At 44.9% G+C, this 27,734-nt stretch overlaps 1 protein-coding gene across 9 annotated transcripts in view; it reads left to right on the top strand.

Annotated features, from left to right (window-relative positions):
- Positions 1-27,734, top strand: part of foxp1b (forkhead box P1b) — a 173,642-nt gene that overhangs the window by 101,396 nt on the left and 44,512 nt on the right. For 7 of the 9 annotated variants that reach the window (XM_080774872.1, XM_080774870.1, XM_080774871.1 and 4 more), the window contains 2 exons: positions 4,077-4,241; positions 27,251-27,391. In XM_080774872.1, coding sequence (XP_080630998.1) covers positions 4,077-4,241; positions 27,251-27,391 — 306 coding nt within the window. Of the gene's footprint in view, positions 1-3,712; positions 3,736-4,076; positions 4,242-17,519; positions 17,718-27,250; positions 27,392-27,734 lie in introns of those variants that run through there. The other 2 variants (XM_080774874.1, XM_080774875.1) reach the window with 2 other exon arrangements.

The following is a 27,734-nucleotide window of genomic DNA, read 5'->3' as shown; positions in this document are numbered from 1 at the left end:
CACCTTGGGCGTTGTCCAATGCTTTTGTCTCCTCCACACTTTCCCGTAATTGTTTTATGTACTTAATCAGTTTATTTCATTCAAGTTCGCTTTTGGGAAGACTTAACAGACGTCAATGCCTTTATCTGATCGTTGGCGCTCGAAGGTCACCACAGAGATACTGATTATGATAGAGAAGTTGTCACAATACCTGAGCGACATCACTGCGTTTAGATCACTTCAACATTATAATTTAACTCGACTGTGATGATAGAAATCTGGAATATCATCCTGATGTCAATATGTCATCAGTAATAATGAAGAATAGAGATTACACTTGGATATGGAAAAACCAGGTTTGACTGTCTTAACCCCATGAAGTAGTGCAGATCTACACCCTCACAACACATTTTGAGTTTGTAGACCGGCAAAGACCTTTCGCCCTGGGGGCCAACAAAGTATATTGGATTTCATTGATTAAGTATTATATATATGTATCCCTTAACGGTTTATAAAACAAATTTACATCTTCGTAGAGGTGATATGACCAAACAGGACTTGTTTCAACCACTCAGAGCCCAGGGGTTCCTCAGGCAAGTTATCCCAAAATGTCATCATTTCCCTGAGTAAAGAAAAGAATCAAGACAGAGTTTCCCTCCTGATTGATGATAAGTTTTTACACTGTGCGTGTGCAGTATGTTAAAGAAGCAGTACAAATCAATATGTACAGGCTGGCTGATGATCTACGGCTCATTTGGCAAAATGGAAATCGTGACCTTCATTAAAAGTGCATCTTGTGATGCACTTCTGTGTAACAACAGATTCTTCTAGATATATGTTTTTAGTTTTTTTGCATAAAGTAAATGTTCCACTATGCTTCAACCTTCACGCTCTTCATGAGTTTCACTTTGACTTTGTCAATCATTGTGAAAATAGCCGATCTACATATCTAAATGTGATTACGTGATGTATAATGCATTATTGACACAACCTTTCATAAAAGTGTTAACAGGTGGTTATAATGTGCTGTTCCACCGAACTTATATGCATTATAATGACCAGCACTTATAATACTTCATAAACCTTCTTAGAAGTTGTTATGCATAATTATAAACATGTAGGCCTATAATGCATTATAAATGTGCTTATTATTTTCTTCCCACTCCCACACTCATCAATACAGTATTTTGCGTTGGAGTGAATTTCACTCATACTGTATAGTTTTCTAGTCTCAATTTATGCACTACCTTTATTAATGTACCATTGTGGGTTTCCTCCTCCCTGAATTGCAACACAGAGGACAATGAAAGTTTGCACAATAACGCATATATTCATATCCTTACTGCATGTAAATTGGGAGTGGAGTGGAGAGACTAAGAAAGAAAAAAGGACAGAGCACTATAATGGCACTTTTCCACTGCATGGTACCGCAGATTCGGCACAAACAAGGGGAGAATGCATTCTGCTATACTGCCACCAAACTGTGCAATGCTCCGCCAACAGCCATTAAACTTCCCTCAACATTTAAAACATGGCTCCCTCCAATTTCAATTGGCAGTAAATCATTTTGTCCCCAATATCTTGCCCCCAGAGAGTCAAACAACACACTCCCTCAGCAAGCTCCATGGTAAGAGCCCTGTGGGAGTGGCATCCTGTGACCCCTGCCCCCACCCAACTTTGTTCTGTAATTATTGCTTCTAGTGTTGTTACATGTAATGTATTGTATATTGCATAAATCTGTGCTATTGAACAGCCACCCTTTACGTCTGTGTGTTGTTTCGAAAATATTGAAGTAATGAAAAGTAGTAGAAAGTGCTTCGGGCAAAACCTCTTAACTCCGTTGGACCCTCAAACTGTCTGTTAAAGCAGCTAACTCCACCACCTCTCCCCCTCTCATGCAAGTAATTGACAATATATAAAGACCACAACACCAACTTTGATGATGCAGTATTGCTTTGTTTTCTAAATATACGGTGTTCTTCATTTCCTGATTTATTTATTTATTTTTCATTCCCTGAAAAATGAACATTTTGGAGTTAAGTGGTTTCCTCCCGAAAGCAGAGATATATTGTATGTCTTGATGATGAATTTAGTACTGTACAACGGACCACAATGAAAACAAGCCTGCTGGGGCTGTCTGTGTTATCCTTTTAGCATAGCTTTTTAACTGTACTGCCGTGCTGTTTTCAATCTTGCTAATGAAATATTCAATCAATCACAAAACCGAACATGACACTACTAGACTACCCACTTTTGGTGCCAGGTATTTTGTTTTCCACTGCAGATGGTGCCCCTCAATGTAACTGGTCATCATAGCAGTGTCCAACCCTGGCTTTAGCACAGTGCTAAAAGAACAATGCCCAGTTGTCTGGAAACTATTTCACCTACAGTCCAACCAAAACAGTTTCTGATAACATTTTAGGCAAGATGTTGTTGCTTGGCCCATTTGGGTAAATCTCGGTACATTTTTTAAAGCATTAACCATATTTCTAAATTCTGGCCATTCATTATTGACTTTTAAAATAAACATTTGAAAAATGTGAAATACGAGCACATATACATTGTTTCGTTGGCTCTATATCATCATTTTACAGTCAGTGAGTGCCTTGACTTTTGGATCCCATCTCTCAGAGATCCGAGACATCTCCGAGCCCAAGGAGATGGTTGGCTGCAGTATCCAATAACCAAACAGAATTTAATTGACTCACACACACACACACACACACACACACACACACACACACACACACACACACACACCTGCAGTGCACACACCATGCACCTTCATGCTGTGGATGAATGCATGCATTCTCCTGCTGATATCCCCCAATCGACACTCATGTTATGAGTGTCGATTATTCTCTGCATGGTCATGTCCAGCTGACCGTTATCTCACACTGTCTCTCCTTTTCCTCTGCTTACACCCTTCATATATCTCTCTGTCTTTCTCCTTTTCCTCTGCTTTCACCCTTCATATATCTCACTTTCATCCAATCATTCACACATCTTTTTCACATTCCTTCCAACTTATGTTTTTATTTTTACACCTTTTGTTCTCGTGCCTTTCCCCCTTTCATTCTTTCACTCTCTCTCGTTCACTGCCCCCCTGCTATTTACATTTTTTTATTAATTTGTCTGGCAATCACTAAACTTATCAAGTATTTGACTCATGGATAACTCTTAAGTCTTCTCTCAGCGAGATGGTCTTGGATGCGAGATGGTTCCGACTGTTTGTTTAATTGTGGGAGTAATCGTCTGAGGAACATGGAAAGAATGAGGCCAGTTATTTAGCCAGATGGTTTACTGGTGGAGGTGTGAGGCCGGCCAGCGCGCTGTGGGAACACAACGCTTGCTTTTCTTGGTATCGCTGTCCGTTTTCATGGCCGCCGTTCCTTTTTTTCTCCTCCCCAAGGCTTTCTCCCCCCGTCCTCTCTCTCTCTCTCTCTCTCTCTCTCTCTCTCTCTCTCTCTCTCTGTCTCATTCTCTCTCTCTGTCTCATTCTCTCCCTCCCTGTCTTTGTTTGCTCTGGATGGCATGTTTGATTATTTATCGTAAGGGAAAAGGGAGTAGCTAGAGCAATAAACATGTGACTGCACTGTATTTTGTTTTCCACTGAGAAGGCCATGTCCTTTAACAGATATTCGAAGCAGCCATAAAGCCTTTTATTTGCTTTCTAGAAGGGTGGGGGCAGCTCTCGAGTGCCGGAGATGGATCAAAATGCACTGATCAGCGTCTATTTTGCGGTTTCTGTTTACTGTAAGTGTGACTTATCAAGAGATAAATATTATCCCTGGCTGGTGGCTGGTGGATGTTTCTTTTTATCTTGTGAGTTTTGTTTTGTCAAGCGATCATTGTTCCCTCTGGGCTCGTGGAAGAATTTATGTAAATTTGTTTGAGTATCAAAAGAAGGTCTATGTTTCGCAGTTTGTTTTGTTATTAGCTATCGGTGGCCCAACAGCTCCATCTGTTGTGATAACAGCCAGAAAAGTGCTCTCGAGGGACTTTCAAAAAGGTCCTGTTATGGTTTTGCCCTCTTCTTCTTTTGTTTTTTTTGTGTTTGCTCTGTTCCTAAAGTTGATTTTATTGTCTCTTGACAGGCGCTCCAAATGGCTCGGCAGATCCTCCTCCAGCAACAACAACAGCAACAACAACAACAACAGCAACAAATACTACAAGCACAGCAGTCACAACAACAACAACAACAACAACAGCACACTGGACGAAGGTCTCCGAAGGCCAACGACAAGCAGCAAAGCCTACAGGTACATTACAGATGCACCCGCTTCTTATCAACCGATCGATAATCACCAATATGTTCTTATCAAGACCTTGCAATGGAGGCAATATGGACATTTACACATACAGCCCACAGAGTATTAAAAGGATAGAGACTGATCTGGCGCGAAGCTCCGCCCCCCCCCCCCCCGCTATTCATGTCAGTGGAAGTTGCTCAGTGGCGTTTTGAAGCACCCGGAAGGACCGTCTACTTCCGCCTTTTTTTCGATTTGGGCACCACATTTTGGTGCCCAAATGCGGAAGTGCAACCGAGCGCTCAATGTTAAAGCCCAGCTGCACGCGGTTTCCTCGTCATGAATCCACGGGTCCGCCTGCAGTCCTTCCTCTTACCACTATAGGGCCCAGTGCTTCAACGTTGGCGCGCCTCACTGGCCCCTTGATACAGCCTATAGTAGGCGACTAGGAAATGCGGAAGTGAAGTTACTGCCGCCGAAGCGAAAACATCGTGAAACTGCGCTATACAACAACTTCGCTTTATGTTTATTTATGGCCGGTTAAGACTGAGGTTAGGGTTAAGGTTAGAGGTATACAGGGTTAGTAGTCGGACAATGGCTGACAACGACGTCAGTATGTAGGAAAGGTCCATACTGGCTCCATTGCATGGTCTTGATAAGGGCTGATGACGGAGATCACATCATCTGATAACATCCGAAAGCGCTAATAGATGAGGTGTTTTGCTGCTGCAGCGCACATTCTACCATCAACAACTGGCTTGAGCTTCACTTTTGGGGTTTCCAAAAACACACACACAATAACACTCGAGAGAGAGAGTGTGTTATATTGGAGTGTGTTATTGAGAACACAATGTGCAAGAATGTGCAAGAATAATTCAGTGCGAGGGCTAACTTCAAAAACAGGAAATTAAGATTGGCAGTGCAACAGTTTCAAATTATGCCTGTTCTGTACGTAATACAGTATGTGCGGTTTACACGTATACTGTCTGTGACACAGGCGCACGCACACACACACACACACACACGCACACACACACACACACACACACACACAGGCGCACGCACACACACACACACACACACACACACACACACACACACACACACGCACACACACACACACACACACACACACACACCACATCACACCGCAGCACACACCCCCCTCCCCCCCCCCCCCCACACACACACACAGTCACACACACACACACACACACACACACACACACACACACACACACACACACACCACATAAATACGACACTGTGTGCATCAGAAGGTGTTTTTGTGCTTAAAGAGTACCATGGTAAATTATATAGGCCAAACTTTTCGAAATCTTGCATCTTAGAAAAGCTTCTATGTGGCCTATTTATATCACATGAGCTCATCCATTAGCCAGGATATATCTAACGCAATAGCATGCGTGTGTGTGTGTGTGTGTGTGTGTGTGTGTGTGTGTGTGTGTGTGTGTGTGTGTGTGTGTGTGTGTGTGTGTGTGTGTGTGTGTGTGTGTGTGTGTGTGTGTGTGTGTGTGTGTGTGTGTGTGTGTGTGTGTGTGTGTGTGTGTGTGTGTGTGTGTGTGTGTGTACGCATGTGAGCGCGCCTGCGTACACAACTATGTGTGGCGGGTCCATTCCGCCATGGTAGAAGGGCTTTTTCCTTATTGGCTGTCTTCCGCAATGTGGGCAGTTTACGTGCTGGACGAGAGGAGGAGGACAAAGAGTGGAATGAGTGAGGGAACGAGAGAGAGGGGGGGGGGAAGGGGAGAGGGAGAGAGAGATAGGGGGAGAGGGAGAGACGGACAGAGAGGGAGGGAGGGAGAGATAGGAGGGAGAGAGGGAGAGAGAGATAGGGGGAGAGGGAGGGAGGGAGAGAGAGATAGGGGGAGAGGGAGAGACGGACAGAGAGGGAGGGAGGGAGAGAGAGATAGGGGGGAGAGGGAGAGAGAGAGATAGAGGGGAGAGAGAGCGAGAGCAGAAGTGTCACCACACCTATGACAGAGTTCAGCAGAGCCATGCAGTGCCTTCCTTTCCGTCAGATTACTCCTGGGCCACTCCCCACCACCAACAGCAGGAGGTGCTGTGGAGCAGCTCTGTGATGGAGGGGTGTTATGTCAGAGGTGGGAGTGAGTCGGGTATAGGGCCACAACAGGGCCATGGAGGAGGCGACTGGGGGGCAGTTATTTGGCTGCTTTTGTGATGCGAGGCAAAACGTGAGGGGGCGGGTGTCATTTTTTTTGTTTTGTTTTGTTCTGCTTTTGAATGGGGACAGCTATGCGTATCTGATGCAATATTTACGTTCGTTTCAGATGTGCTGTCTGAGCTACCTCAGAGATGCGTATCTTTGTTTGAACAAGGAGGGGATGTTTGTTTCACTGTGAAATTGCAAACGACTTCAGGGCATATTTTGTAATTAATACGGGGGCCCCTGTTCTGTGTGTGTGTGTGTGTGTGTGTGTGTGTGTGACTGTGTGTGTGTGTGCATGTGTGTGTGTGTGCGCGAGTGTGTATATAATATTTAATACCCCCGCCATCCCATTGGGGGCCCTTTTTAATGAGCTATTGTAGCGGGCTAGGTCTAATGTCAGGTAGTGAAAGGGCCCCTTTGTTGTGCAGATGTCTTGGAAATAGCTCCAGAGGATGAAATATGACTGTGATGACCTTTCAGTTGTGTGCATATTTGTCAGGATTCAAATAAGTTGAAAGGATCAAACTAAACAGTTTCCCCTGCCTGGCAGGGAACTGTGCGGCAGAGGTCAACAGAGGGGACCGCAGCGGCGGATTCCAGCGAACAGCCAGTTGTTGGTACATAGTGAAGTACTAGACCATCTCCTGCAGACAAAGACAAAATTAAAATTCTAATTTATTAATGTATACAGAGAGCTCGGCCAAGCTGTCACTCAGCTATTGAAAAGAGAGCTGCCCCCCAACCCCCCTCCACACACACACACACACACACACCCCCTCCTCCCCTCCTCTCTCCTCCCCTCTCCACGACTCTCCTGCCCAGTTCTTGTGAAGCGAGGGCTGCTCTAGCTGTGTAGTCGTATCCAACTAACACGGTAAATTGCCCGAGTTCTAATGTTGTATGTTACACTGCAACATTTGGAGTGCTAATTTGGCCCTGAGAGTGACTGGATGTGGTTTCATTTGTACACTCAGGCCCAGGGTTCAATTAATGCTGAGGATTTACCGCAACCGTCATTATGAAAGCCACAGGGACACGACAAGTGTTTGTTTATCTACGAATTACATATCCTGCTAATTAAATGCATCCTAACTACACACATGCACACACGCACGTGCCCATAAACACACACACACACACACACACACACACACACACGCACACGCTATTAAGCTTAAGTTGTCATACATGTGGTTGTGTGTGAGATATCGTGTTTGCACTTGTGGTCTTCTGGCAGTATGCTAGCCGCACGCACGCACGCACTCACACACACACACACACACACACACAGACACACACACACACACACACACACACACACACACACGGCTGATAATGATTCTCTGTTCAGCTGGACCCAGGTCATCAAAAGACATGATCCAACAATTATGAGGCTGTGTAGTACCGAGTCTACTGACACCCCATAAACGTCACCTGATCGGTGGAGCCATCTGTGGACGGAGCTTCATTCATCTCCGCCATCTCCCTCCATTAGGCATGAGAGAGACCGAGACCTCCACTCATCTGGAGATGTGCCATTGCTTCACACGGTCACATCTTCTGTTCATTTCACTCTTGAGACTGTAAAACTTTAAATGCGTAAATGTTTCACTCTTAAAAGTTAAATAAAAATACATTTTACGGTGTATTCAAGTCAGAGGGGGACATAGCCATGTGAACCATGGTATATATGATTATCAAAATAGAGAGGGAATAAAAAAAGACCTGCACAGAGGGGCAGACGGAGAGAGAGAAAATAAAAAATGAGGCTCCAGAATCCTTGATCAGCATTAAATGGCTCTTTAGTTTTATATCTTCAACAGGGGTCCCTCTTTCAAGCAGCCCCCGTGGTAGCTTCTGGAGGAGGACGGTTACACTGTATACTTGTGGCCCAGAGGCGTTTAATCAGACCAGATACACAAACAGCTTGCCGCTCACGCTGGAGAGCAGCTTAACATACTTGACTGGTCAAAAAGCCAGTAAATTACACTGACAGAATGACACATGTAATTAAAAGAGTCCATGCCACTTTACCTTTTTTTCCCTCCTCTCACACACCTACAGTGGCGCGGATGAAGAGAGCCGGTGACTCCCACCCCGCTAATTACCATTATCAGCGAAATGCGAGGGTTTGACTCATTAGTTCCATGTGCATTTAATTAGAGGCAGACCGAAATTGGATTTAACTTATTACTTTTTCATGGATCACTTTCTTGTCATCACTTCAAATTGGATTGCAGCCCCAGGTAACTAATTATGCCAGCCACAGGATCAGGAGTGGAGAAATAGGTAATTAGGAACAACACTGTCGGACCCTCGCTGATAGTCCACCAGCCCCTTGCAGGGGGTGGAGTGTGGGGGACGACACCGCTCGTTTGTTGCTCAGGAACCCGGCTGCTTAACTACGCACGCGCTGCGAGCCATCCTAAGGTATGCACCTAGCCTCCTACAGGGGGATTATGTGGCATACAGCTGGGTTGAAGATGTTGTGTCAACATGGTGTCTGTGCTATCAACGTAATGCCCAGATTAGGCTTGTTTCCGACCCTGGGCCTTTGCGGCCCCTGATTGGTGTACATTATTCATGACCGCTGGTACAGTGCGAGGGTATTGGGCTCGAGGCCAGCTCGTGTTCTCAGTACGGACCCTCTGTCTGAGTGATGCTGATGACCGTTATCGGTCTGCCTCGCATGGTCTGAAGTGTCCTGAGAATGTGCAGGTCTTTAGCGTGGAAGAGGGTTTCTGGAAGGGTTTCTGGAAGAAGTGTTCTTTACAGTCATGTCCTTGTTTGCCAGGAATGGAAAACCTCAAAAGAAACATGATTTCCCATAATATGCTGAGACTATGTATGGGTTCAAATGAAACCTTGAACGAATGTCACCTCACGAATGTCACCTTCTCAACATGCACTGATAAATGCTGTGTATAACTGATGGTATCATAGGTGCACAGTCTGAAATCCTTGTCTGTCTGTCTGTCTGTCTGTCTGTGTCTCTCTGTCATATTCTCTGTTTAGACACCACAGCGTTCCAACCTCACAAGGGGCATCTCCAGGTCAAAAGATAATGCCCTTTCAGTTTGCACGATGAAAGCCTTTTAAGTTGTACCAGCGCACCATCCCACCCCTCTGCAACACCCCGCCCCCAAATGCTTGTCGGTCGCATCCTTCATCTGTGGTCTGCTGGGGGTATTATGGGGAAGGGGCTCCAGCGTGATGTGACAGAATGCAGCAGCCAAGCCTCTCTGTCTGACAGGACAGAGAGAAGCCGCCGGGCTCTCTCTCTCTCTCTCTCTCTCTCTCTCTCTCTCTCTCTCTCTCTCTCCTGCATTTTCTTTTTTTCTTTTTCTCAGCAGACCCGTGGCATTGTCCTGACACATGTACACCACAGCGCTCCAATCTGTAAGTCATTAGAGTGCTGGGCCGGGGCCCCGTCAGCTGGAGTCCGGCCAGCACTCCAGGGCCATCCGAGGTGGTTCCCTCAGCCCAGTCGGCCAGCGGCCTGAGGCCGTGCGGGCAATGGTAGCCCACCGGCCAGGTGACAGGGAGCCCATGCAGCCCCACACTGGCTACCTGCCCAAGCAGGAGCATACAAACTATTATAATTTAAGCCATTTAAGCCTTATTTACCCTGGTTTGGCCATTTTAAGGTCAAGCATCTTTCTCTTACAGTTATGCCTAACATTTTAAACAGGAGCATATTGAGCCGCAGAAACGGGGGGGGGGGGAGAGAGTACCTCCATGATTTTCTATAGCTAGCCGAAATTGCCACATATGACAGCAATGCAAACATTGTGTGTGAGTGGTCAGAAATTCAAGATGAAAAACAATTCTGCTTCTTTTGAAGTGTGCTGCCCGCTTTAAATTACAGTCATTCTAATTAAATCACCAGCAGGCCTGTCTGGCTTCAAATCTTACTGTGGATTATTCCATGCAGAGGATCAGAGGTTAGAGAGACTTTTGAAGCCAGCCAAGAAAGCAGGCCAAAGGAGGTGGACCCTGCACTGATCACACTAGGTGCTCCCCAGGGTATATTGTTGACTGAGTGTTATGGCTGAATCAAACACAAAAAGCAGGTCTGGTCTTCTGATGACTTGCATCAGGATTCATATTCTATGGAAATATCCACTAGAAAGAATCGTCTGTCAGTCTGAGTTGAGGCTTAACCCCTCAGATACCACCATTTGAGGGAGTGTGCATGCGTGTGAGATCCTGGGAGTGACTCCTGCCCCTTGCAGGAGTGCAAAAGGTCTCAAGGTATAATATGGTGGTGTCGTAATTAATTCTCATATTGATGCATGCATTGGTGCGAGTTGACCCAATCTGTAAGGAATGACCAGAGTCTCGCATCCAACTCTGAACAAACATGGAGGCTGATGGGGGATATGACAGTGCTTGTTTTCATTGTCATACTGTAAAAATGCATTATTTGCACTGTGGTCTAGATTAGAACCAGGTTTGGGGATAATCCTGTCAGAATGAAGTCATAGTCATCTCACAGCTGACGGGTGAGTTCCTCCTCCAGAGGAGAGGAGGAGGAGGAGCAATGTTGTGTCCACATTTTGACAACTTAGTGGTTCACTGTTTCCATTCCCAATAAGGCATTTCACCCTGTTTTTAGCACACGGAAACAGCATGATCTTCTGTTTCATACCTTATGAGAGTATGTAAGCCAGGGATAGGCACGCCTTGAAGGGAGACATCATTTTGTGCTTGACGTTCTGTAATAAACCTCTCTAGAATCAGAGTCAGAATTGCTTTAGTGCCGTTGTTCCCAAACCTTTTCATGTCCAGGACCCCCAAATTGACACTAATTAGCCCGCAGACCCCCCATCTGAAAACATATGCCAGGGATCCCGATAAGATTTTTTACGGCTCTAGCAGTGATTCTCAACCCATTACATTTCAAGGACCCCCAGTTTGACATACATTAGTCTACGGACCCCCATTTAATCGCATTTCTATCTCTGGGACCCCCAATTTATATTGTAAAATCAATGTTAATTTAACTCTGAGAGTGTACACATTTGTACACTGAGAGTTACAGACTCATTAGGGTCCATTTGGTTCCAAACTATCATTTAGCTGGGGACCCCCTGGAACTCCCTCAAGGACCCCTGGGGGTCCCTGGACCACTGCTTTAGTGTGCAACCTTGTAATCAATGCAGCTACGACGGGCCTCTGAAGCTTATGGGCATGTGAAACGTAACGCCGTTTCCTTTATTTATCCTTTAGGACTCAGAGTACAGTACCTTCTCTCCAAATGTGGGAAAGAATGGTTACGGCAATATCACCAAGATAATTGTCAACAATGGGCTTGTCTATCCTCACATGACCAGCATGACCAGCATGCATGACCTGAAACATATTAACATAATTAAACAATGTGTTTAGTTTGAATCAAAATGACCCATTTAAAAAAATATTTGAAGGCAACTATTAATCATACATATTATTGTTTTGCTTGGAATTGAGATAATTGACATAATATAACATAATGAGTATTTTTGCCTGCATTTTATTTCTGCGTTGCTTTTAAATCTCCAAAATATCCCTTGTATATTTGACCCAGTTTAACAGTTTCAGAAGTGCATTAAGCACATTTATGCACGTAACATCCTACTGTAAGTATAGGAAGGCCTGTTTCTGCAGTTTACCCCCCAACCATGCCAGTCCGCGAACATTGTATGAGCTGTCAGCCGGTCCGTGGTAATTGGAAAGGTTGGGAACCCCTGGTTTTAGCTCATTAAACAGTTTCTGCACGGTCCCTGTTTGTTTTGACCTGCCATTTATTGACACGTGCACAGTTCTGTACAAAAATGCACATCTGCGTCATTATAGTCATTATAGTGTTCCCATCCAAAGGCAACTGGGCCACTTCGTTAGCCACAGAGGCTAATAAGGCTGTATGATTGTATATTTGCCCGTTTCACACAGGCCTCATTTATTGCGACCACAGGCGCATTTCCCGTCGGTTGGTTGGTTGGTTGGTTGGTCCGTCACCTTAGGCTTGACCATATATGGTCATGCATCATAACATCACGTGACATAATCAAGGATGGAGATCCCTGATGTCATCAATATTAAGCCCATATATGGGAATGCCCATACTGTATATGGCGAAAACTAGAGTTCTACACAGGCCCAAAAATTAAGGCCCGGCCCTACCTGGGCCCTCATCAAACCCTGTACACTCAAGACACTGCCCCAGTCACTCTTATATCTCCATATATGGAGCTGACCCCCCATTCCAAAACGCCAGCGCTCCTAGGCAGATGCGTGCACGGTCTCAGGCGTCTTACTGGTAATATGTACTCATTAAAAATCTTGTTTTCTCTGTGGCATGATATGAAAGCAACATGCAAATTTTCCATATCTGTGAGTTGAATTTACTAGCACTGAGTCAATACTTCAATGACAAACTCTTTACAGAACCCTGTGGCGAGTTTCTTTACTAAATATATCTTCAGAATGCAGATGAATCAATCATCAAACAATTTGAGGTAAAAAATCCCCCACCTCCTCAAATTGTCAATGTTTGTCATCGCTGAATGTGTTTTTGTTTTGACTAGGAATGCTACAGTACACTGGCTGGCACGTCACCTCAGGAAAATATTTTGCAAATACAGACTACAGAAATGCTGACTAAACAGTGTGTTCTCGAATGCTGAAATTAAAAGTAAATAACCAGGCCCAACCATAATAGACCAGGAGGAACTCACTGAATCAAGCGTGACTTACTGTAACTCAGCTGTAGTCTTTGCTTTGGGAGATAACCTACTTCATTTTAGCATGTCTTATTCCATATATCAACGCAACTTTTAGGTTCAGGACTTTGCAGCCACAACGAGGGGTTCTAGATCCGTCTTCTAGATATATTAACTCAGGCTACAGTGCTTCCATACAACTCCATTATCTGGTTTAAAAGGCATACTGTGTAACCTTGGTTTTACTTTGTAATATTCATTTTAGTTGTGATTTCGGCAACACCTCGCTCATTGACACAACAAGTTGTCAGAAACTGTATTTATTGATGGTAAAATACATCAATAAACACATTTCCGGGGCCTAAATCATCATAGCGAGAGAGTTGGTGCCAGACACTATGGGCTCCAATTTCGTCTCATCTTTCTAAATACACTGTTTGGGGATTTAGCAGTGGGGAAGGGGTGTTCCCCCACTAAAGCTGGTATTTTGGTTACCTGTCTAAATCCCTAAAACACCTCCGTTACCCGTGGTTTGGGCGTTACAATAATTGACCAATCACCAGTCCACGTGCCATTGCCTTTAAGAGATCCCATATCCGTTGCCCGTTATGCCCAGTTCTATATTGCTTCATAGCCTTACTATATAGTCTATATAGCCCATGGAAGAGCGATGTGTTGCTGCCTTGAAGTCTTGATGCACCCTGCCCCCCCAAGTGCCGTTTTTATTAATTTTTTCTCCCACCCCACAGAGCCAAGAACACTTGTCTTTTCATTGAGTCACAACTCGCTCAAATCTTTCTGTGTAAACTACGAAATTAGGGCTTTCATTTGGTGTATAGATTGTGCGTGTAGGCCGTCTCTACGGAACGGTATGAAGCTAAAAGGAAAGTTCGGCAAAATCAATAAACCCCATTTGCTGCTATGGGGTGAAATGGAATGGAAATGGCAAATGGAATCGTGCATGCTGCACAAATTTGCCTGGCACAAATAACTTCTTTGACTATACAATTATATAAACACAATGGACACAAGGAAGGAAGTGGCAGGCACTCACTTCAATCCCGGTTGAAGAAAAGTTTGTACGTGAAAACATAAATATCGAACACACTGTAGAAATGGATAATGACATGCCCAAAATGAGGACACTAAAACACTGAATGATGTCACTGTTTACAACGAAACAACTGACTGTGTCCAGATAGCTTAGTTAGTTGAGCTCTTGCCTTTGGACCTCAAGGTTGTTGGTTCAAATCCGGCTACCAACAACTCAGCTTGTGAGTCTTATTTATGTGCATATTGTTCTTATTGCGTATTGACTTCTTTCTTGGTCCGGCCTTATCACTGCTTGCAGCTATATTGTGGAATTATTATTGTGATTAATATTCCAGTGAACGATTATATAAAAAAAAAAAAATAACGTTTAATTTAAAGGTTACTCAGTATGACTTTAATGTTGCTTTGGGACTGCACAATACAACTTCTCGAGCAATTTGTTACAAAAGCAAAAAGTTTGATCAACTAAATACTTGCATAAACACTTTCTCATAGGACCTGAATTAGTGCTAGTTATCGATCAATAGAATGTTGATATACCTTATATAATCACAACTGTGATCATAACAGAGAACGAATGAGCCATCATCCAAGCTCACAGTCTGTTAATAATCACTGTGTGAGATTGAGGTGTTTACTGCAGACCTAGATATAGGTGTTGTCTCTTGACTGCACAGAGCAGCTGTTATTTGCATTGGCTCCTCACCTGGCCTGCGGAAGCTCTCTATCAGTAAACAATGATTTACTTTGTGTTGTACACAGGGAAACAGACCGTGTTTGTTTTCTCACAATAAAGCTCCAGATCACCAGGTCATTCTGTCATGGAAAACTATGGGCTGGTATTATTATTACTATTATTATTAGTATTAATCATTGTTGTTTTCTGTCCATCTCCTCCTCTCTTTCTAGAACTGTAGCCGGTACAGTAGTATTTAAGTGGTAATGCTTGTTCACATTATAGTACTATGCTTATGTTTTGGGGAAGGTGAGGAAGGAGCTTTGTAATAGGAGCTGTGCGTGCGGCACTGTTATCTTTACCCAGAAAGCAGTGCTGAGCCGAGCCCAGGCCGGAGCTAGAGCCAGACGTTAACTCATACTTTCACCCTAAGTCAAGCAGGAAATGGGAGTATTTTATAATGTCATCCGTTCATGTCATAAGCGCAAACTGCGCAGCTCTCTCCGTAAACTGTCACATGGGACCTTAGGGTTCAAGGCTCAAAGATGTCGATACTCCTCCTGTACATACTGCAGCACACAGGTTTGTTCAGAAAGAAGAAATCTATACGCTGTGTGTATCACATCGACACTTACGTTTAATTATTGTATACAGCGCCGGCACAGAGGCAATGGATTAGAGAGACAGTGTGTGAGAGGAGAGGCTTGAACTGTGTGTCTGCTAAATTTATCATGAGGCCTTTGGGAGCGTTGAAATGAGAACAGTGGCCTATTACTGCTAAGAAGGTGTTTTATTGAGAATATGCCGACATGCCACCCCAGGGAGAGTGCCGGGGGAGAGGAGTGTGGCCACAGCCTAGACCACTTTTTGTGTGTGTGTGTGTGTGTGTGTGTGTGTGTGTGTGTGTGTGTGTGTGTGTGACTGTGTGTGACTGTGTGTGTGTGTGTGTGTGTGTGTGTCTGCGTGTGTGCATGTGTGTGTGCGTGCCTGCATGTCACTGTCTTTTTGTGTGAGCCGTCCCGAGTGTGTCAGATAGAAAATAAAAAGAGCCTTTTCTCCCACTTAATTATGCACCAAGATATGTATTGGAATTGTCACTTCTGACATGTGAGGTGTCCCAGTCAATAATTTATATAGGTCAGGCCAGCTTAGCCTAGCCCGTTGTTAGTTATTAGCAGATGAGAGCAGTGGCTTGTAAACGAGGGCCCTCTCTGTTTATTTTACCAGTGTGTTTGCGGTACTGGAATGTATCCCATGAACATTCCTTCATCCTTGGCCAAGGCTTTGGCGTTGATAGGAGTTGTGCTTATGCCCTGTTGTTCTGCTCTCTGTTTATTGTCATGATAATTAGCAAATTGAGGTGTTAATTCCAGCCCCCCCCCCCCCGACACACACACACGCAGCCACACACCTGCACGCCCACACACACACACCACAAACACACACACCATACACACATGTACTGTACGCACAGTCGCATGCATGCACGCGCACACACACACACACGCCCCAAATGTGTTTCAAAGGTTTATTCCATTTTAATGTTAATGTTGTTGTTGTCATTATCTTTTATGCCTTGCAAATAGCCACTGAGTATTTTGTTGAACTGAAGGTGCAGTACAGAATATGGCCTTCTCACTTTACCCTGTTGTGTTGTCTCAAATGTCCAGGAGGGGGCAGGCTACAGTTTTCTCCTCCTGCTCCCCGTTCTGTCTCTTTGCACACATGGGTGTAAAGCAGTGTGATGATATCATGACAGCTAATTGCTCTCATTGGGAATGGAGTTGGGCCAGTGGCACCGGATGCACTAGCTGTTAAATTAACTACTAACGCCAGTGGTCTTAACTTCAGAGTCAGAGTTCAAGTGGTAGGATAACTGCAAGTAAGAAAGTAAATAAGTGAATGAATGAATAAATGAATGAACAAATAAATAGTGCATTGTTGTATTAGGTATACAATATACATCCAAATACTAATACAGTGCAAGACATTGTTTGTGGTGTATTCTTGTCAATTGTGAAAACAACCACACATAATTATATAATTAAACCTACTTCATTAAAAAACAAGTATGCTTATTACACACATTATTGTTACAGCCGTCGAAATATAATATTCCAAATAATCATCATAATAAAACACGCACAAACACCTACAGGACAATGTCCTGGACTGTTTGTCCGTTTGTTGTTTTCAGAATGTGAAATGAGTTGTGCTCTGTGTGCCGTGCACTGTAAACAATTCCATTTCAACAGAACAATAAAGCGGCTGATAGCGGGGGCTGCTTGTTCTTTCTTCCTTTCCGCTGGATAGCTGTGTTTACTTATCTGTTGTTTAATTAAAGGGCCCCTTTTCTTTAGGCTCCCATTGTTTCAAAAGCAGCACGGACGGAGTCCCGGCAGGGGTCAAAGGGTTAACAGCCGTCAACTGTGGCTTTTTTTTTCTTCTTCTTTTTTTTTCTTCCTTTTTTTTAAAGGGGCCCCCACACAAAGGCATGGGTTCACCTGCAGCTCGGCCCGCGGCGCCCCCATTGTGTGGCCCCATTTGAATTGATTATGTTTAGAGGGCTGGTTGTGATTGGTGGAGAAGGGCGTGGTTGATTGGATAGTTTTGTATCTTGTCAGCCGGGGAGCAACCTTGCGCGTGCAATCTGTCTGTATCCCGAGGAAGGCTGGAGACACCACAGCACAGCAGCGTCCGTCCGCCCGCTTGCCTGCCTGCCTGCCTCTCGTTCCCTCGTTCGCTCTCGCTCGCTCTCTCTCTCTCTCTCTCTCTCTCCCTCGTTGCTCTCCTCTCCGCTCTGCTTCACTCCACACCGCGCGGCCCAGCTCTCTTGTTTACCCTGCCAGCTAAATGGAGTTTGTCAGGTTTGTCAATATGATTGATTTCCGTGATTTTGCCAGCTTTCTTGTGTAGGAAACTTGACGGTTTAATTTGACCAGGGAAAAGAATAGGGGGAGGCTTATTGTCTGTTGTATTGTTGGTGTCCTGTCATTGTAATTGGATAATTCTGTCATGCAGTTTGTGTAAGAAGAGAAGTGGTCTACATGTGATTCAGAGTTAGAGGCAACGTAAAGGCTTGTGAGTGTCTGTGATAATAGAAATGTAGTAAGCATGTGGCATTGATAGTAATTATGTAGTAGAACACACTGCTGTTTTTAATGTCTGTGTGTTGTAGATGTGTCTGCTTTAGCTTTGGTGCTTTTGGTTTTAATGTAGTGATACACGTGTTCTTTCCCAGGTGAATAGTTCATCTACTTTGCATGTTTCATGTTTGTTGTTGGCAACTGCATTTGCCTAGCCTGTACAGTAAGTTCCATTCTGTTTGTTTAGTGTTTTGTTTACTTGTGATAGTCAGCTAACCAGTTGAGCAGGATGCTGTGCAGCACATGTTGTTTGGTTTAGGAGAAGCTATAGGTAAAGCAGGGGACAGGTTGGTCTCCTCTTTACTTTGTTTACTTTCTGCAAAATTAGCATTTTGCTTCTTTATTGAGTTGAACATTGTCAATGTCATGCACACAGGCTGTATTATACAATAGTATATACTATGTGTACTATACAGTTTACAGTATACTCACCTCAACTGTATATATGTTTATGTAATTCAGGCTATTTTTGCTGTGTGTGGGTTTACTTGTATTGTACATTTTGAATAGAGTGAGACAATCCAGGTTTATTGTGTGTGTGTGTGTGTGTGTGTGTGTGTGTGTGTGTGTGTGTGTGTGTGTGTGTGTGTGTGTGTGTGTGTGTGTGTGTGTGTGTGTGTGTGTGTGTGTGCGCGCATGCGGGCACACGCACGTTCGTGTGTGTGCGCAGTTGAGCTTGGTTGCGTGTGTGTGTGTGTGTGTGTGTGTGTGTGTGTGTGTGTGTGTGTGTGTGTGTGTGTGTGCATGTCTGTGTTATAATGTAGTGATCTGTGGTGAGACTTGGCTTGCCTCCAGATATATGGCCAGGACTCATCACTTTCCTCACCATGTCACTGTGAGGTACAACCGTCACCACTTAACCACGATGGAGAGAAGCCGTCACTCCAATTGTCAGCACTCACATCTTCCTGAAAAGTTAGGGAGTGTGCGTTGCGTGTGGGTTAACCGTATATCAGCATGTATTGTAAAGGGATTACGGAGTGCACTAGGTTGTGTAAAGTTGAACTGCAGTTGGCCGACTTCTGCCATGATTTAAAAATCTTTATTTTTTATTTTTGGTTTTGAGTCCTGCAGTGCCACGGCTGTTCATCCGCGCAAATGAGCACTTTGTGAGTCTCATTGACTGCTACAGTACAATCTTTACTTGCACGTTATCTCAACCATTTTATTTTTATGACCTAAATTTCATTTGATTTATTATTATAATTAATTATTTCTGGCTGCATTGTCCAATTGCTTATCGTGCACCTATACACAGCTTCAGCAACTGCAGCTTGCTTGGGGAAGTTTCCAGACGCTTGCATCAATGTTGAGGAACTCTGGGTGACTTTGGGTGTATGTTGAAGTGAGAGACCGGAGGGGGGGCGAGGCCAGGCGGGGGTGAAGATCAGACCAGCCGAGAGGAGAAATATGATGAGCAGAAAGCAGGAGGTGAAGGAGAAGAGAGAGAGAAAGAGAGCGAGCCGAAGCCTAAACAGTGCAGCCAGCGCACTCCGTAATGCCGTGCAGCTGCGCTCGGGGACTCGCAGTTTGGGAGAGCTGGAGTGCGAGCTGATTGGGTTGACAGTTTGTAATCAAAGTTGATTTATTGTTCATTAGTAGTGCATTAGCCCTTTCTGAACGGGAACTCATTTTGGTGTTAGCATCATGTTATGCTTTAGCTATTGAAAAATAGCAGATCTACAAGCTCATAGCGCGCCACCGAGTGGCGCGCTACGAGCTTGTAGGTCTGCTATTTTTGAAAAATCAAAGAGCGACTGACATTTTCAGAATCTGATCTCAGGTCAGAATGGGTTAATCAGACCAGTGTGTGTCCAGTGGAAACCTCGTATGAATCTGATCTCAGGTCAGAATGGGTTAGCCCTTTCAGGCAGGGGCCGTTATTTGTGCAGTGGCCTGTCAAGGCACGGGGGTTGCCAGCACCTGTCATTTCTAAACCATGACATAGGCAACCAGATATTAGCCCCTGTACCCGGAGAGAGAGAGAGAGAGAGAGAGAGAGGGGGGGGCACAGGGTGGCAGCCGCCACAGCCTCACAGCTCTATGGGATATCCTTTACAGCTTTGTAGTGGAGCAGGCAGGCAGGGAAAGAGAGGGAAGAGGAATATTTTAGCAGTGATACAGCGAGCTACCAGCTGCTCTCTCTCTCTGCTGTTGAACGCTGACTTTGCCAGAGTAGAAACATGTTTTTACTTGAAAACAGCTTTTGTTCTTTTTTTTCTTTCTTTTCGCTCAAGCGGCTATTACTGTTGGGGTGCTCGGTTCCAGTGTGTGTCTCTGTTTCAGATAGGCAGATTAAGAGATGCCATGTGTTTCAAAGGGGCTGAGACAGTAGCTCCAATAATGTGATTACATAGTGTGCAGTCAGTGATGTTTTCTGGCTAAAATGTTAACCATCTCTCTCTCTGTGTGTGTGTGTGTCATCATGAGCTGTACTTTTTCATACCGTAGGGAAACTCAGACTGTGGACACAATTAAGTGAAGCATCTGAAAGTGTGTGTGTGTGTGTGTGTGTGTGTGTGTGTGTGTGTGTGTGTGTGTGTGTGTGTGTGTGTGTGTGTTTGTGTGTGCGTGTGCGTGCGCACGTGTGTGTGTGTTTGCGTGTGTGTGAGATTGTATTGGACATAAACCACACACCCAGTTGTGGACCTGATTCAGCTCTGGCTAACTTCCACACTTCACAGTATAAGCCAGCTGCTGTTCACTTTGATTCCTTTTTCTATTTATGTTAATTGGCTGTGTAGTTTATATGAGTCACAAAAGACAACAACACAAGGAGTGCGAAGAAGCAACACAATCCGTGCCCCCCTCCCCAACACCCCGAACCCCCTTCCCAATGTCTGCCGTCATGGAAACAAGGATTAGCTCTGCGCGTTTGCCGGCGGTGTGCGGAGAATGGAAACAATCTGCACGAGGATGTGTCAGCCATTGTCTCTCTGGCTAGGGTTTTATTTGAAGGGGATTTTTAGAGGCTGTGATCTTAATTAAATCTCAACTGACTCAAATAATGCATCTGAAGACATGCAGTGTTGCGTAACGTCGGCGATGAGGTGCTGCGCTTATAAATCACGGGCGTGCGGCAGCCAGGCACAGGGCAAAGAGCGAGTAGAGAGAGAGAGAGAGAGAGAGAGAGAGTGGAAGAGAGCGGGACAGGTACAAATGTTGAGTGAGTGAGGGGGAGGGGGGAGGTGAATTCCTACCAATGACCTGTGATGGTTCTGTGTTGGCGGGCATGGTTCTGTGTTGGCGGGGCACCACACAGATGTTACCCCTGCATTTGCCGGGCAGTTCTCCAACTTCCAGTGTCTTTGTGCCTGCAGGGAATCTGTTATCTGGGTTCTCAAGGGTCAAATATATTGACCTACTTAAATCTCATAAATGATGAGCATTCAGCATAACCAGGGACGTTTGTTTGTCTGTGGACACCTTGAACATTTGTACTTGGAGAATACGGCTTCTGAACCCTGAAGATTATGTTATATAGTATCTGTTATGGGGTCACGTTCAGATTACCACAATGCAGGTGCATTTAATGATCAAACTCCAGTGTTGCGCGCCTGTTTTCTTTGTGCTCAACGAATTCCTTCCATAGTTTGATCTTATCAAATATCAAATAGCATTTCATGTGAAAAGACCACATTTACGGACAGCCAATAGAGTAGCAGCTTGATTATGTTCTCACTTTCTTTTAACACTGGGGACTGTGTGTGTGTGTGTGTGTGTGTGTGAACGTGCACGTGTGCGCTCGCGCGCACACGTGCACGTTCATGTACTGTGAGCTTGTTTTTTCGTGTAAGTGATTGCAAGACCGAAGGTGAGTGTGTGATAGGTCTGGTGCATGTGCTCACAGGAGCATGCGTGCGCCCACGCAATGGTGCGTGTACTGGAGAGGCCGTGGCCTGTGCTCGGTGCCCACTGCCCAGTGGTGGTGAGGGAGCACCTGCAGTGGCGGCTGCCTCGAGTGTGGGAAACGGCATCCAGCAAAGCAGCTCAGCTGTTATTGTTGGGGCAAAAGAGACTCGATCCTGTTGCCGCGTAGTTTAGTTTGTTTGGTTAAACCCGACGCTGGGCCCGCTCAGATGAAAAAAGAAAAAAAAAAACTGTTTGTTTGTAGTTTAAAAGTTAATTAAAACGCAATCTTGAGTTTTGTTTTTACAGTTGCGGCGAATCATTTCAAGCCCTTCCCCTTATACCGTATATAAACTGTGTGTGTGTGTGTGTGTGTGTGTGTGTGTGTGTGTGTGTGTGTGTGTGTGTGTGTGTGTGTGTGTGTGTGTGTGTGTGTGTGTGTGTGTGTGTGTGTGTGTGTGTGTGTGTGTGTGTGTACAGTATATATATATATGTAAGTGTGTGAGAATTGAAAGAACATGTGACCGTGATTATCCTGTTTATCTGGATTGTAAACATTTTGTGAAGCAGCTCAAACACTGGTGACAGTGAGAAATGAGCCAGGTCTCAACGCCATCAGGGATGACTTGTTCTGTTCTCTGCTAGTAGCTTTATAATCATGCTGTTTTCTATTAATATTGATTGTTAGGACAAATATGAAATTAGTACTAATGTAATAATGCTGGTAATATTTTTTAAATGCATATTATTATCAGCCTATTTGTAGAAAGACATATATACCTGTATATATGTATTTATTTATTTTCGTAAAAAAAAAAGATTGTGCTCGATTTTGCATAACTGCTCTCCACCAGAGGTTTCAATCAACCTTAATGGGAACACGTGGAATTAACGTTTTCCCAGCTTGCCGTCGTTCATACGTTCATATCATTTGATATGAACGGTGACTCCGTGAAATCATTGTTTCAGCGACATCCTTGAGCATAGGTTCAGGTCTGTGATTCCTTTAGCGTATACATACTGTGTGTGTGTGTGTGTGTGTGTGTGTGTGTGTGCGTGTGTGTGTGCGCGCTGCGTGTGTATGTACGTATGTATCAACTAAGGCATGAAGGTAAAATATCTGCATCAAACAAATTTCTCATTACCTTTTTTTTTGCATATGTTTTTACTTCTCTGTCCCATTTAATTTGCTCCAAAATCTAAAAGACCCCAGGGAGCACAATGGAAATGTGATTTCTGTCACTTTTCTTTCTCTTCTCACTCTCTTCGCCTCGTGTCTCATCCTGGACCTTGAAGGCTGCTTAAAGGTCTCTGTGAGCTTGGCCTGCTTTTCGCTCATTCTCTGTTCCCTTTTAATTGCCTCGCAGTGTGTGTGTGTGTGTGTGTGTGTCACCTCACCCTCAGACACTCACACTTTAACACGCACATACGCACGCACACACACATACACACATGCACACACACGCGGGCTCACCCTCTCACCAGCCTGTGACCTCTGACTTGTGTGTGTGTGTGTGTGTGTGTGTGTGTGTGTGTGTGTGTGTGTGTGTGTGTGTGTGTGTGTGTGTGTGTGTGCGTGTGTGTGTGTGTGTGTGTGTTTGGGGGGGGGGGCGTCATCACATGTGCAGCCTGTGTTTCCTCATTATAATATCACATTTTGCGTTTGTTCTCCTGAGTGGTGATGCATAGAGAGCTTGGCTTAGTGGCCTTTTTATGTCTCTTTCTCTCTCTCTCTCTCTCTCTCTCTCTCTCTCTCTCTCTCTCTCTCTCTCTCTCTTTCCCTCTGTATTAGTGTATTCAGTCTTATAGTGTATTCTCCCCATTTCACATCAAGTGGTGTCATACCCACTTTAGGCTTTCTTAGTTAGTTATTGTACAAAAATGGTTGCTTTTATTGTTTTTTATGATCAACGATAGAGTAAGAATCATGCACTGTAATATCCTCTCTCTCTCTCTCTCTCTCTCTCTCTCTCTCTCTCTCTCTCTCTCGCTATATATATATATTCCTCTTTTCTTCTTTTTTTTGCCCTGTGATGCAGGAAAGAGTTCTTCAAAATAATGTGTAGAATGTAGATCAGTGGACTTTCATCTTGTCCATATGGTGCAAACATGCTGCACTGGAATATATTACAGTGTAAATATGGGTTTACTTCTGCTGTGGAGTATGCACTGTACACACATGCCTGTTTGTGCTTGTCACAGTTAACATGTCTCAGTTCTGTAGTGTGTGTGTGTGTGTGTGTGTGTGTGTGTGTGTGTGTGTGTGTGTGTGTGTGTGTGTGTGTGTGTGTGTGTTTGGCCAGCAGGCCTGCGCTGGTACAGTATATTGCCTCCAGTCACTCTGCAGCTGTGTGAGAATGTTCCAGCGTTGAATGTTTATGCATGTGAGTGAGGCACCTGGAGAGCACCACACCTTTGCGAAATTCATAAACGTCAGCTATTTCTGGCATGCCCAGAATGTCCTCTTTTTTTTTCACACCCTCATATTGGCGGAGCAGATTAGAACTGGGCTCGGAGGATCCCTCCAGTTATTAGCCTCGCGTGCGTCTCACTTTAGACTATCTTTAGGTGCTGATGTATTCCTGTGGTTCATCTGGAGTCATGATGTTATCCAGAGATAAGGCAGAGTGCGCCATATGGGAGTGCTCTAAATGGCGACTGGCGTCCTGTGTTTGCGTTAAATGGGCATGATACAGCGGCCAGGGCAATATTTTTCAGTTAAAGTGCTCCCTCCCGCCCTTCTCTTCAACAGGCCGCTGTCTCATAGGCAGATATTCACTCCTTTAGCACAGGATTAAATGGTAGTAGTTACATTGATCAATAGGTTAAGAAGCGTACAATCCCTCTTGCTGCTAATGACCTCAGTAGTAATGGGTAATAAAATGGGGGGGCTGTGTAATAGGCTTTCTGCCGGGGCCACGCAGGAAGGAAGCTGCCGTAGCTGTAGTTACACAGTAAAATCCTCGGTGTTCGTTTAACTCTGAGTCACAAATAGATAAATTAACACAGGATTTTTAACTGTGTATCGTGAGACCAGACGCTCGTTCGGCAGGATGAGGCGTGAAGCCATGATGAGATATACAACCAAGGTGTAAAAATAAGACAATTAAATTGCGTGAAATCTCAATCTAATTTGTAATGAAACGGAGCGCTATTGAGAGCTGCGAAAAGTGTGTGTAAAACCCTCTGTGTTAATTTGGGTTTATTCTTCCTTCCTCTGCATCGGATCTCTATAAAGACGTGACATCAGAAGAACCGTGTGATGAAAAGACGGGTTATATGTGTGAAAATAAGGCTGCATTTATGGCCTCAAACATGGCAGTAAAAAATAGAGCATGTCAAATATGGAGTATCTTTTTAATGCACGTAGTTAAATGTAAAGCATCAAAAAAAAAGGGGGGACCATTATTATTTATCCGTCGTGCGCGTATCCAGTGTGTGTGTGTGTGTGTGTGTGTGTGTGTCTGTGGGGGGGGGGGGGATATTTTTTTAAGGACAGGCCTATATCTATCACATCACATATGGGGCTCAGGCGTCAAACGAGACAAGGCCGCCCAGTTGACCTTCAAAATAGTTCATCAAAATTAGTGATGCCATAAGAGAAAAAAGGACATCAGTGGATAATGACTGTGAAATTAGGAAAACGTGGAGGCTGGGGCGGGGCTATGCAAATGACAGGACAAGCCATGTGCACAAGTCAAGATGGACTGCATATCAAGACATAATGGGGGGGGATTCATATTGCATTTTCCTACTTGCACCCCTTGTGTCTGCTGCTGAAAGTGAGAATGTGTTCACTCTCTCTCTCTCTCTCTCTCTCTCTCAGGGGTCATATCAGTGCTGCACGCTAGGCTAGCATAGCGGTATAGCGCCCGCCGCGCAACAAAGTTAACTGAGAGCATCAACGCCGCTCCGTCCTGTTTGACACCCCTGCCCTTTCCCTGCTCAGTCCCAGCACAAGCTGTTCATTATGATGGAGCCACTTTGTTTTTGTATAGAGAGAAGACACACAATAAGGTGATATGCATGCAAGGACGTGTGTCAAGAGGATCACCCTTAGTAGCCGGACGAGGTTCTAAACAGCTAAATTGCATTCAGAAATGCATGGAAATTGCAAAGGGGCGGGGTGATCATTAGCTACGGAGGGCCCGCCACACAATTTGGATAACCTTGGAGAAGACAGACTTGTCATCTTTAACGTCCCCTCTATCAGCCCCGGCGACGAGACACGCGGCACATTTTAACGTGCGACACTGCCACGTGTATGTGCGCACCAAAAGCCCATCGCCGGAGACAAACACACACACACACACACACACACACGCCGTAACAACTGCGTCTCAGTTGCCTGTTTGTCACCCAAATGTCAGCGGAAGGAGCTTTTAATGGTATCGCACATCATAGCAGTTGAGTGGCAGCATGCAGAGACACTCTGAGTCTCCTACGCCTCCGGAGCAATTAAGGCACCCTGACAACTTGCAAGGGCCCTCTCTCTCTCTCTCTCTCTCTCTCTCTCTCTCTCTCTCTCTCTCTCTCTCTCTCTCTGGTGTCACAACAAATCACTGGTTTTGAGGAGTCTTGCACTCACACCTTTCCGGCTGGGAGTTAGTTAGTCAGAGGGCTCGCGTGTACTGCGGCCGCGCCTCCTCATTGTGACCCCTCCCCCTCCCCCCCCCTCCTCTGGGCACTGCATATTTCTCTGCATTCATAGATAACTGGTGACAGCACTGTCTAATGACACGTTCTCACATGACATGTCGTGCGATCGCAAACGGAGGAAAGGTCCCCTACCTTTGTGTTTGTTAGGAGATTGCAGGGGTCTTTGACATTCCCAGGAGGTATGGCATGTTTGCCATGCGCCATAAATGGCAAGCTCTGAGAGGCATCACAACAGAACGTGTATAGCTAATGTGCACGTCTTGTGTGGTGGCGTTACGCCCATGAGGGTTGATGGTGGAAGTGTGTTTGAGGAGTTGGCGTGTGTGTGTGTGTGTGTGTGTGTGTGTGTGGGCGGGGGGACTCCAGGTGTATTGAGGGCGGGGCCACGGTACCCTTACAGCTCTGTGCTCTATGTATCTGTTGCTGGTGTGTGAAGTATGCATCCCTGACACGTCGTCTGTTCAACCCGTGGCATGCTCACGTCTCCTCCTCTCGCTGTGGACAGAAAATAGTATACTATACCTTGTGCTTACTTGGGTCTAATTTATCCTCTGTCGTACATTTATGCCTCGCCCACCAAAATGTTGTTTATTTCACAGAGCGACGCGGTCGTATACGGCAAAGCTGACATTACACTTTTAGACGGTATCGGTTACATGATGTGCTTTAATGTGTATGATGACACATCACTCCGCATGCTGCCACGTGACTGACACGCCTGCTGTGTGTGTCTGTGTGTGTTGCAGGTTCCAGTGTCAGTGGCTACTATGATGACGCCCCAGGTGATAACTCCTCAGCAGATGCAGCAGATCCTCCAGCAACAGGTCCTGAGCCCTCAGCAGCTCCAGGTTCTCCTACAGCAGCAACAGGCCCTCATGTTACAGCAGGTACAGAAGATCATACTGTACCTTGTGGCCCCCACCTTCACTTAATGTGGCCCTCAGGTTCATACAGTATCACAATGCTGATATATTATTGATTTGCAAACATGACCCGCTTTAATTACTTCATCTAAATTAGTAGCTTGAGTATAGTATTAAAATGTTCAATTTATTTAGTTTATAAAGTTAACACTGTTCAGGATTCCAATTGGAAAAATAATTAGGGATTTCAATTCAAATAATAGCAAAAATAGCCTATCTACAAGCTCAAAACGTGTCGCAGTGCGGCGTGTTTTGAGCTTGTAGATCGGCTATTTTTCCTGCGACAGTAATATGCACTGTGGCCCTC

The sequence above is a fragment of the Protomyctophum bolini genome (assembly GCF_963924005.1).
Source record: "Protomyctophum bolini genome assembly, chromosome: 2".
NCBI classification, from domain to species: Eukaryota; Metazoa; Chordata; class Actinopteri; order Myctophiformes; family Myctophidae; genus Protomyctophum; species Protomyctophum bolini.
The sequence above is the reverse complement of the archived record's forward strand: the minus strand, read 5'-3'. Positions and strand labels throughout refer to the sequence as shown.